The 11,931-nt window shown below is 46.7% G+C and overlaps 4 protein-coding genes across 4 annotated transcripts; 3 read left to right on the plus strand and 1 right to left on the minus strand.

Annotated features, from left to right (window-relative positions):
• Positions 1-1,634: 1,634 nt before the first annotated feature.
• Positions 1,635-3,581, minus strand: N7520_004492 (FAD-binding oxidoreductase; the record flags this gene model as incomplete). The annotated part of the gene is made up of 5 exons (XM_057138426.1): positions 1,635-1,921; positions 1,981-2,473; positions 2,530-2,628; positions 2,681-3,034; positions 3,096-3,581. 5 exons carry the CDS (start codon positions 3,579-3,581, stop codon positions 1,635-1,637), a joined length of 1,719 nt encoding a protein of 572 aa, XP_056996633.1.
• Positions 3,582-5,217: 1,636 nt separating this feature from the next.
• Positions 5,218-6,365, plus strand: N7520_004493 (uncharacterized protein; the record flags this gene model as incomplete). The annotated part of the gene is made up of 4 exons (XM_057138427.1): positions 5,218-5,454; positions 5,509-5,618; positions 5,667-5,910; positions 6,042-6,365. The coding sequence occupies 4 exons, from the start codon at positions 5,218-5,220 to the stop codon at positions 6,363-6,365; spliced, it is 915 nt and encodes a 304-aa protein (XP_056996634.1).
• Positions 6,366-6,787: 422 nt separating this feature from the next.
• Positions 6,788-8,048, plus strand: N7520_004494 (uncharacterized protein; the record flags this gene model as incomplete). The annotated part of the gene is made up of 3 exons (XM_057138428.1): positions 6,788-7,087; positions 7,146-7,200; positions 7,252-8,048. The coding sequence occupies 3 exons, from the start codon at positions 6,788-6,790 to the stop codon at positions 8,046-8,048; spliced, it is 1,152 nt and encodes a 383-aa protein (XP_056996635.1).
• Positions 8,049-8,981: 933 nt separating this feature from the next.
• Positions 8,982-10,126, plus strand: N7520_004495 (zinc-dependent alcohol dehydrogenase; the record flags this gene model as incomplete). Its single annotated transcript, XM_057138429.1, has 3 exons — positions 8,982-9,020; positions 9,068-10,045; positions 10,094-10,126. The coding sequence occupies 3 exons, from the start codon at positions 8,982-8,984 to the stop codon at positions 10,124-10,126; spliced, it is 1,050 nt and encodes a 349-aa protein (XP_056996636.1).
• Positions 10,127-11,931: the final 1,805 nt, after the last annotated feature.

An 11,931-nucleotide genomic window follows, 5' to 3' on the forward strand; every position in this document is an offset into this window, starting at 1 on the left:
GTCGCGTATGGGGCCTGGTGGGAGAGATCGGAGGCCTGGGGATGTACCAAGTCGGTAAACTTCCTCTTGGAGGAAAAGGTCGGCGGGGGATGTATACTCGGTATCGGACATTGTGGGCTTTTATTATTGTCGTGTCTCGACTGGAGAAGAATTCAACATTTGAAAGAATTGGAATCTGTCATGTCGGTGGAGTTCGTGCGATTGATTGAATTAAAGGTGCAATTCAAATGTTAGACAACGTCGCGTACATGTAGCTGCGGAATGAAGCCATGGCGTCATACCGTCTGTGCCAATCACTATTGAGTTCATGGCATCCAGTTTCTGACTATCAGCTCGAATTTTTAGGGGTATTTGATGTGGGGAAGTTCGCATTCTCGGAGCTAGATTTTCTGTTACTGGCTGGTCGCTTGAGATGTGGGTTGCTGACGTCAACGATATTTCATCATGTAGTTAGGGTCTTATCATGTAGACTACATGAAGGAACCTAGTAGCTACAAACTACCTACTAGTAATTAATTTTTGATATCTTGGCAAACCCAATGTTTAGTTTAACCTACTACATACTAGGTGGGTCCATATGTTGATTATTTCCTGTCCTGAGTGGGACTTTCTTATCTTAGCTACCACTGCTTTTATGAGGGCAAGCAAGGCGTAGATGATAGGTTACTACTACCTGGACGCCCAAATGGGCTAACCTAACGGGCCGAGCCAGGTCTACCTACATCTTTTATCTCGATATTCAAAGCGATATAATTGTAAATATATGAAAAACCAAGATCTGAAGATTATCAAGACCGCCCGCCGCAGCTGCCTTCTCCTACCTAGCTACCAGCACCTTTGCTTCGCTACGGAGGAGAACGCCGCGCCCCTTAGCCGAAATTTGACGGTACACCGACCCCTAAGATCACCAAACAACAAACAATGATCAACATTCCTCTGCTTATTAGGCTCTATAACTCCGGGAGACTAAGGTCTCGATAAGTACGGGGGTTAGTAAGACGTGATTCAGGAGAGGAATGACACAGGGGATCTCCCGCGAAGACTACTTCGTAATCCCACGGAATCCGCTGAATATACTAAATCCGCGGCTTATCTCAGATCGGCCTCGGACATGAGATATCACTGTCGGGACAGTTTCTGGTCAATTGGCTGGAATCCTTTGTTTCAAAGGCTGTCGCATCACATGCCCTGTCTCCACACTGTTCGTCTTCAGGAGCTACGCGTATTCTGGGAGCGGTGTCGATACCCCCTTTAAGCAACCATTATCGTGTCCGTGGATCTCAATTCGAGCTGAAGGTTAGATAAGTAAGCCGGTAAAACAATCCCACGCCTATCGTGATATTCAACTGACCTCTATTCTCACATCTTGGACCAAGGGGTCATAGGCACAGGCCAATCACTCCTTACAGTAGGCAAGGCGTGATGACCTCTAAAATAGGTTCCAAGCCTAGAAATGTGTGAATTCTAGGAGGTTGGGATCACTAGGGCCTTAGGACCCCGAGAAGCATAGATATTCTCAGGTTGAGGGGGGCGAGGGTGGTGAGATCTTAGTTTGCGAAAATTTGATTGGGTATAGAATATTAATTAAATACACTAGAAAATGAGCAACCGTCCATAGTCCAACAATTTCGCGCTCACAACTTGTACAGACTCTTTTGGTAGGTTGATGGCCAGATGCCATTCTTGCCTGGAGCAATGATTCCTTTGGGGTCAAGGGTATTTTTGATAGCCTCGTTGAATCGCATGAGGATGTTGTTGTTCCAATTGTACGTTTCCGCAATCTGGTCCATCAGTGCCAGATGAGTTCGATACTCGCCCCAGCCGTGGGCTGCGCAATCATCAATCAGTTTCTTGATGAGCCAATGAGCTCTTTTCTTTGAATCGGGGTCTTTGCGATCAAATACGATGCAAACGATGTGATCTGTCGCAATTGGATTAGCGAAAAGTTCCTTCAGGTTGTGACAATCCAGTTGTGCTTACGCATCTCTCTCAGACCAACAGTAAATGTCCCGATGAAGTCTAGCCCTGCTTCCCGGACTCGCCTCTTTGTAACAGAATACTGAAGCATTGCATCATCACCGGAAACCTTGCTGATGGGTGAGAAGAATAAATGGGCACCATTGGGAACCCAGTCAATCCACTTCAACTCATCGAAAGTCGGGATACCTTGGAGGGTTTTGTCTCTGGTATGCAACACACAGTTCTCCTTGATATCTTCCGGAAAGTAGAATTTCGCTCCCTTAATGGCCGAGAAAGCACCTTTGATAATACCCCAAAGGGCATTTCGAGTTGACTCAGGACCATACAAGGCCCCATAGAAGTTCCATCGCCCGAGATTCAGGCGTTTGGCTATCATATCAAGCTCAGCATCGTCGAGCGGTTCTTTGGTCGATGTGTAGTCCGCCTTTGTTCCAAGAACACCAGCATCCAAGAGAATATGGCGAATTGTCGGGACATTTTGAAGAATCATTTGCTGGAAGTGGGCTCCATCAGTGGGATATTAGAAAACCAGAAGGGGAGCATACATACAAGTCTAAGAGGCCGAATGATGTCGACTGCCTGATGAAGGTCTTCGTCTCTGGGGAATGTGATGAGATAGGATTGATATCCACCGGGATTTGGCATGAGCTGTAATTGTTAGAATGAATAGAGATAATAACGGTTGGCTAGCGCTACTCACCCATAATCCCATCTTTGTTACTATACCCAAGTTACTCTGGGAGAATAGCCCATCATTGTATGGCCCAAAACCATAGGGAAACAGTTGCCAGCATTTGTTGCCAGGTTCCTCATGCAATGGGACGGCTGGTTCACCGGGTTTCTTCGGCTGTGGCATCGCGCCCATACCGGTCCGCATCAGTTCTCCACTCGGGAGCACGACCTCCATTCCGCAGTGCATCATCCAGTGGTCTGGAAAAGTCAGTACTTCGACATTCACACCTGAGATGCCTTTAGACTTGCCTCCGTAAGGTGTGTACCCCACACCTCTCTCCACAGTATTTCCAAGAACGGAGCCACCACCCAGGTCGGGAACCTAGCGATACAATATCAGCTTACCGTGAAAATTGAAATACCCTGCGCAGGAGATAACTTACATCAATCCAGAGCTTATCTCTCAAACCGTTATCGACCAGGTACTGGTGAAGGTCGGCAAAAGTAACACCAGGTTCCACAATAGCATAGGCCCCGTCGACATTGACCTCAAGTACTCGATTCATGTGCCTTCCAAGGTCAAGAACGACACTTCCACGCAGCCTAGGAGCAGCACCACCGTAGCCAGAGTTGCGACCGATGGATGTGGGCCAAAGAGGAATTTGAAAATCATTGGCAATATGAACGATGGCCTGAAGATCCGGTACTGAGCGTGGACAGATTACGGCCGAAGCCAAAAAATAATCTTGATCAATGATATGATGGGGATCATGGGTACGAGGCTGTTCGAGATATGATCCATCGTGTAGCTCTTCCAGCTTTTGTACCACTCTGATGTTCTCATCACCAACGGTCTTAGAAACCTCGCCTAAGAAACGCGCGAAGGTTTCCTGACTGGTATTTGGGGGCAGGGCAAGAGGAGTAGCCATGTTCAAAGGCAGTGAATGAATGAAAAGAAGCAAGCATTGATTATTGTCGAATCACTGTTTAGATCCATGTATTTATACCATTCCACACTAACAATTTGTGACTGGACGCTGATATTGCATTTTTGGCGCTAAAGCGGAGGTGGACAATTCCCGCTATGAAATCATCTGCGGGAAATTGTCCACTACCGGCTGGGAGAAGCAATTCTGGTTCCTGATTCGCAGTTCCAGAGTTTCGCTTCATGTGGGGTTTGCGGGGATAGTGGCGCTATTGAAATTTCCCTTTCACAGCTGATGTCAATTCGCATCATTTTGTCTTTTGAAATAATCATGCCACCTGATATGGACCCCGAACATTTTACCGGTCGTTGTCAATGCGCATTATGCGCAGCGGTATTCGATGGCTTCGAGCAGCTAAATCGTCACTTAGGATCTCGTACAGCACCCATCCTTCTCTTTGCGACTCCGCTTTGAACTAAGCCATAGGCCCTTTCAGATAGAAACAGACGCCCAGTTATATGTCAGTTCTGTGAAAGATCCTTTACTCGCAGGTATCAGGCCAGCTCCAGAGAGGTGTCACGTCTGAAGCTAACCGGACTAAAGCGATGCCCTCACCCGACACATGAAGACATGTAGAACTCGATTGGAAAGTGGTGCCCCAATCCCGTCCATTCCCTATCGCACTCGGGGGAAGAAGAGAAAGGCCTGTGACCGGTGTATCAGGCTGAAGAGGGCGTGCGACGCTGGATACCCCTGCAACACATGCATCTCCAAACATCAGGAATGCGTGTACACAGTCTCTAAAGAAAAGAGAACAGCACCTGCAGCATTGCAAGAGTATAATATCCCACCAGACCAACATGAAACCGATTTGAACGGCTTTCCCTGCTTGGATTTGGGATTGGCTTCTCCCTCGATTCGACTTGACGGGTTACATCATTCTCGACCGTCACCACAAGGCTATGAGATAATACAGGATTGGCCCGAACTAACACTTTCACCCACTGCAATAAGCTGGTCTTGTGAACTGACGTCGATTCCCTCACAATCCGAAATCGGTCCCCGCAGCAAGTTTGAATTTCTGGCGCGGCACACTGGCTCGACTGGGCTCAAGAATTGTTTCAATTGCCAATTTGCCAATCGAAGAGTACCTCCTAGCCTATCAGAGACGGAAGAGTTACAAGACCCTTCGATTTCCTCTTCGTATAGTTTTGATGACGGTCGGTTCGGTTTAGATTGTTCCGATAACATTGAACCGACCAGCCTAGCATCCAAGTTGCAAATGGTCTATCAGAAGACCAATCACCTGATACTCTCCCCAGATGGGGCACTCGATTCTTTTCATGAATGGGCAGCTCATCGTCTGGCATTCAAAACTCATGAGATTGTGACAGGGCTGAAGGAGACGATACGCCACAAGACAAGACGCAGCCCAGTGACATTGGAATGGTCGCCCATGATCGAGAGAATGTGCTTTCACTTCTTCTCTCCTCCAAATCTTTGCAGATACATTGAAGCCTTCTGGTGTTCCTGGTATCCCAACTGTCCGATCATTCACAAACCGTCTTTCGACCCCACTAAAGCTTCTCCCCTATTGCTGGCATCAATGGCTATAATTGGATCTTGCGTTCTATCAAACATGCAAGATAATCAAAATGCAGAAATATGGTTTGATGCTGTCGAGGAGATGGTCTTCGATGACGAATCCCTCCAAGAAGAATATGCCGATGCCCGTGTGAATGAAGGTGCAAATGGAAAGTCACAGAAGCTGGAGGCTCTACAGGCGGCGTATCTGGTTTGCCTTTTCCAGAACTGGGAGGGATCGGAGATAACACAACGACGGATTCGACGTCGACGATATAATACGGTCGTGGCAGTAAGTCAAACTCTCCACCAGAATCATCCAGACATTCATCTCACTTGCATGAAGGTTACAAGGGATCTTATTCTCAGATCCACTATCCACCAGGCCTTTTGGCTCGTGAATGATGCGTCAAAGTTTGACTGGCAAGCCTATATCCAGAAGGAGGAAACAATTCGGTAATACCTCTCTCCCGTCGTGTGTCTAGTCCACTAAAGATTCCCCAGAACACTGAGTTTTGTCTTTTTACTTGACTCTGCCTTCGTAATATTCCATAACTCACCGCCGCGGATCTTCGGACAGGAATTGGAGATGCATATCAGTTGCCCCGAAGCAGCTTTTCAAGCTGGATCGGCCGACGAGTGTTTTCAACATCTGAAGAAATGGGCAGACGAAGTGCTAGACCATCCTTCCGTTTCCACTGCTATCGAAACAATCTGCCAGCCTGACACTGAGACTTGCCTCGTAGAGGTATTCTCCCATTTTGGGCTAATGAACATGTTTGTGATAATTTCTTGTAAGAGACAAAGTCAAGCCTTCCACTTACTTCATCATTCATCTAACCCAGGACAGCTTTATGTGAGTCTATAATTCAGCTCCAGAATTCTCTTGCATCTCCAACAGCCTTTGTAAACATCGAGCGCGGGATGAAGAACTGGAAAAATGCATGGGACAAAATGCATGTCCTATCTAACCTGGACGATGACGATGTCGACGACCCTCCGGATGAAGCATGGAGGCGTGATGGATTTATGAAATGTGCCTGGGAGTATTGGCTGCTATGCAATGTGTTGTTAGAGAGCATACGGTCGGATTCCGGCGACAATAGCGGTGTCGCGAAGCGCACGCTTGACAAATATGACCAAACGGATATGGAACAAGTGAGGCAACTGATCACTCAGTTCAATGCCATGGAAATGGGATAATGGAAAACAAGCACAAAATTGCAAACTTTTCAAGGTTCTAATAATGGTGTCCAGATGTGAACAATAACATATATAAGGTTGCCTCGGATTAGTAGTAAGCGGGATTTGATCACTTTCTAGAGAGAGCGGAGATTTTGGCTTCAATTTAAACATTCAAAATCATTAGTAGCTGATTGCAATCAAACTATTACATCGGCAGTGCGGACTATACCGGTTTGGTGAAAGAGAATAGCTCTAACCCCGCTGTGGTGAATATTCCGCTACACAGGGTGGAGATGGTATCCACCGGGACTTGCAAGAATCACCAAATCCCGTCTTGGTCCTACCACGCTTAAAAGTCTTCAAAGTAACAAACAGATCGATTATTGATTTGCACAAGGCATCTTTTTCTCGAATCTGTCTTGAGGTTCCTCCTACATAAAATGAGTTCCAACGAGATAACCCGGGGCATGAAGTTCGCGCATGTTGTGGATGGGAAGCTATCAGAGGGCAAACGATTCAATTGTTGTAAGGACCCGAGAACCAGTGAGCCACTCTGGAATGTCCCAGTTGCCGGAGAAGAAGAATTGCAAATCGCAGTCACTGCGGCTCAGAATGCCTTTCCTGTCTGGTCGAAGAAGCCTACCGCTGAACGACAAGTCATATTACGGCAACTGGCGGCTATACTTCGCGAGGAAAGAAAATTGATGTCGATGGTTGTCTCAAAAGAAACGGGGAAATCTGTGAGATTATAATTTTGAAATACTCATGGTGAATGGCCGGCTAATTATTTGTTTAAAGGACTTCATGGGCGGCCTGGAGGTTGACCATAGCATCGCCTTTCTCGAGTTCAACGGTACCCTTGCCTCCATTTATACTTTGAAAGATCACTGATCATCAGTCAAAGCCTCCCAGGAAATTACGGATGAAATTGTTCACGAAGACGATACTGTGAAGATTGTTCAAACGCACAGTCCACTTGGTATCGTTGCAGCGATATGCCCATGGAATTTCCCACTCGTCCTCGCCACTGCAAAAGTGGCAGCAGCGTTATTGACCGGAAACTGCATCATCGTGAAGCCGTCTCCATTCACTCCATACAGCATTCTGAAGTTTGCGGAAATCGCAACCAAGATTGTTCCCGCAGGAGTATTCCAAGCTCTCAATGGTGACAACGCACTAGGAGCGAGCATGACAACTCACCCAGGAATCCAGAAGATTAGCTTTACCGGTTCGACCAAGACGGGAAAGAAGATCATGGAGGCTGCCAGTGGGACACTGAAACGAATCACACTTGAACTCGGCGGCAATGACGCGACAATTGTGTGCCCGGACGTGGATGTGAGTAAGGTCGCATCCGAAGTTGTGAATGGGTGTCTTTTTAATGCGGGGCAAATGTGTGTCGCTACGAAGCGCGTATATGTCCATGAGAGCATCTATAGGGAGTTCTTGGAACGAATTGTGGAAGTGGCGAAAGTATTCACGGAACAGCCATCTACTGCACCTCCCATTTTTGGTCCAATCCAAAATCACATGCAGCATGCCATTGTTCGGGATTTGATTGAAGATTGCAAGGCTACAGGGTGCAATATTGTGGCAGGTCAGAACCAATCGGTCAATGGTCTCTTCATAGAGCCAACCATTGTGGACAACCCTCCTGATGACTCCCGGATTGTGAGAGAGGAACAATTTGGTGAGATCTGAAATATGTGATGATGATTTACTATCTCTTTTTCTGACTTTTATCTCACAGGCCCAATCATTCCAGTTATGTCTTGGAAAGACGAAGAGGAGGTGATCAGACGGGTCAATGACACCGACGCAGGACTCGGGGCCTGCGTCTGGGCCAGAGACTCGACTCGAGCTTTATCTATCGGTCGAAAGCTAGAAGCTGGTTCGATTTGGATCAACAGCTACGAAAAGCCAAATCCAGCTGGTTACTTTTCCGGACATAAACAAAGCGGCATCGGTGGTGAATGGGGTCGTCAAGGTCTTTTGTCGTACTGTAACACACAGTCAATTCATATCTACAGATAGAGGCAATGGATTCAGGAATTCTGCTTAACACTTTATAAACATTGGTATTTTTGAAGAAAGAGGAAGGGGGGGGCGGGGGGCGCCGCTGTGTGTCATATAATTATGACTTGAGTTTGATTGACATGCTTTAAATATGTTGTTATGTATCATTTATCATCTATTTGAATAAATGCTCACCATTTTACGAAAATTATTTCCGTGAAATTTGTCTAAGTGCTCTGCTAAGAATTATGGATGTTCTATTTGATATCTGAAATCTATATATATACCTCTTGTTAAGTTAAGGCATTATAATTCATCGACTTAACTATGGTATTCTGCGGTGGCCCATTCACCCATGAATAATATTATTGTTTCAATCCTCTGGTCATTAATCAGCGTTCCCAGGCGGGATATTCACACAGGGCGGAGCCGTGGGGCCTCGGAGCGGCATAATGGCACAATAAGGATTACCGAAACTCTATCGTAGACTGGGGAACACCATGCATAGCAGATTCGTCTATATAATTTGCCTCAGTAGACCTATAGTTTATTTCATTCCCTGCTAACATAATAGCTTCCACAGAGGACTCACAGCCACGGCAAGCTTCAATCATTCAAATGGCGACACCTGAACTTCAAAAAGCGGCTATCGTCCAGGTAAGATACCGCATCCCTTTCTAGAACCTATTTAACATTCATTCTAGCAAGGACATGAGCCAACATTCGAAATCAAAAATATCCCTCTCCCAAAGCTAGGTCCAACCGACCTCCTTGTAAAGCTATCTGTGACCGGTATCTGCGGAACCGATGTCGCTCTGGCTTCAGGCAAACTAGGTCCATGCTGCCAGATTCTCGGACACGAGGGAATCGGTCGAATTATCAAGATAGGCACCAGTATCAAAGACACATCCGTTCAAATCGGAGATCGAGTTGGTGTACCATGGGTTCGAGACAGCTGTGGCGACTGTGCAATGTGTCTGCACGGAGAAGAAACACGCTGTGTGAAGCAAGTCCATTCTGGGAGGGCTGTTGATGGCACATTCGCGCAGTATACTATTGTTCCATTCAGGGCTATGGTACGCCTGCCTGAGGGGCTTGCTGATGAGAAGATCGCGCCGATTATGTGTGCTGGAGTAACTGCATATAGAGCGCTTAAAATTTGTGGCGTTGTTCCGGGTCAATGGATCGTTATTTCGGGAGCCGGTGGTGGAGTCGGTGCAATGGGTATCCAGTATGCTCGCGCCATGGGATATCGGGTACTTGCTATCGACGCCGGTGAGAAAAAGGGGGACTATTGTCTTCGTTTGCAGGCAGAGGCGTATTTGGATGTTTTAAAACACGAGAATATTGCTCAGGCTGTCAAGGAAGTTACTGAGGGACAAGGTGCTGCGGCGGTTCTTGTCGCTGCTGGGTCGACCAGGGCCTATCAGGATGCTTTCGACATGCTTGCTCCCCTTGGTACACTTGTGTGCGTTGGCATCCCACCTCCGTCCGAGAAGATCCAATTCCATCCACTGCAGTTTATCGATGACGGAATTCGAGTGATCGGGTCCGTGGTTGGATCGAAACAGGATATCGGAGATGCTTTGAGGTTTGTGCAGCGAGGGGTGGTGGTGCCAGAGGTCGAAGTTGTTCATTTGGAGGATGTCCCTAGCTTGATGCCACGCATAGCCATAGGGCAGGTGAGTTGTATCAATTCCAGCCCACAAACCTGAGCTCACAGTACCCAGGCGACGGCAAAATATGTGGTCAAACTCGACTGAATGGGAATCAAGTATGAAATTCAGAATTACATAATTAAAGACAGGAAATATGGTCTGCTGTGTGACCTATCACTTGTGGCGGTAAGTTACCGCTCAATGTTCTGACAGATTGTATAGCTCTTGTTTGAGCGTCTTGCTTTATTATTATAGAAGTTATTCTAGAATGGGCAAATACTATTGACAAAAATCCTAAGATTAGCTTATGCTACAGACTGCTAGAGTTTGTAAAAGTGCTTGTAGACTGAGGGAACTGTAACCCTACCAGAGAACCTCTTCTGGCATCTGTCTTCCAGGTACTTGATAGGAGCAGGAACGTTTGCTTCCTTGTCATCTTTGTCCCTCACCCCCTCCTCTTCCTCTCCCGCCATATTGTGCACCTGGCTATGCGTTGGAAGCCTACCTCATGCTGTCCGTATCTGCCAATAGATATACCTTCCACCGTATTTACTGCCTCCTCAGCCGCAATACCTCCTGTAGTACTTTTGCTACGCTCAATTATTAACATTTATCTGCGCACATAGCTGCAGTCTGTGATCAATTGCTGGTACTACCCATTCTTCGATAATCGTCTCGCGATCGCCAGTGCAGCCATTTTAATTGGTGAACTACATAAAGTGTATATATCTAGCTATAGAAACCCACCATCTGCGACCTCTAGTCCTGATCTGTTTGCCCAATTTGCACTACTCACTAGCCTATATGCTCTCTACACTTCTATAAATTTCCATGTTTGAATCATCAGGTCTCCATAAAGAGCGAAGGAAAGAATGAAATCCCCCAAGGCCTCATTAAGCACGATTCTGGCCACTATAATACAATATCCCCTTCTGGGATAGGTATATTTTCAACCAATTAAAATCCCTAGAAGTATAATAAGGGATGATAGCATTACGTCCTACTGCACTGCGCGTACAGGTGCGGTCATTCAAGATGTAAATATTGCTCTTTGATTTCTGTTATCTTAGTACAAATTGCAAAGTTTCTTCGCCCTAAATTTCAAAGTTCGAGAACCTTGGGCTAAATAAAGATTCCCCGCTTGTGGCTTGAAGTGGGGGCGCTGAAAGAGCCGATTCTACTAGTGAATGCTATCATGCTTTCGTCAAGCAAGGCTCTCGATAGGGATTGGTCAGATAGCCCGAAAAACGGCAAAGCTAGGGCTTCGCGCTCTCGGCCTTCCCGGCCGTCATTTAATCGGGTTCTCACACATTTTCCAATCGCCACATAAAACAATTCATTCCCTCTCGAAGATTGTGTCTTTTGATTCCTCGGTAGTTGGTGCGGTGCGCCTAGCAGGCAGACAGGTCGGGCCCTGCCGGATCTGGAAGCTCGCAGGTTGAACCCTCCGACGTCCTCGAACACATCAGAATTGTCACCGGGATCGGTAGATCTCCGATAGAGAAGATGGGCGGTCTGTCATGATTTGGTGTAGAAGGGCTTTCCTATACAGAGACGTGGGAAATGTAGGAGCGCCGCTTTACTCTCGCGTGACCAGGAGTGGAGAAAGATGATTGAGCAATAGACAGGTGAGAATCCCGCCTCCTCGCTTATGAAGGACAGCTAGATTCAGTCCCTCCACTGAACTTACTCCAGGTACGTATGTGCGTACGTAATAGTTTGACAGGCACCAGAGTTCATGAAGAGCAACCCGTCTTGAAATCCCTCATTTTCCCTTCAGACGATCGCTGTCGATTATACTTCTATCACCATTCAACCCCTCCTGAAACAACATGCCTGTCACTTCCACCACATCCGAAAACTCTCCGAGTAAATGGATTGGCCGGAAATAACGCAATTCTGAAGAATTA

This window comes from Penicillium odoratum (assembly GCF_028828045.1).
Source record: "Penicillium odoratum strain IBT 22623 chromosome Unknown utg000004l_segment0_segment0, whole genome shotgun sequence".
NCBI lineage: Eukaryota > Fungi > Ascomycota > Eurotiomycetes > Eurotiales > Aspergillaceae > Penicillium > Penicillium odoratum.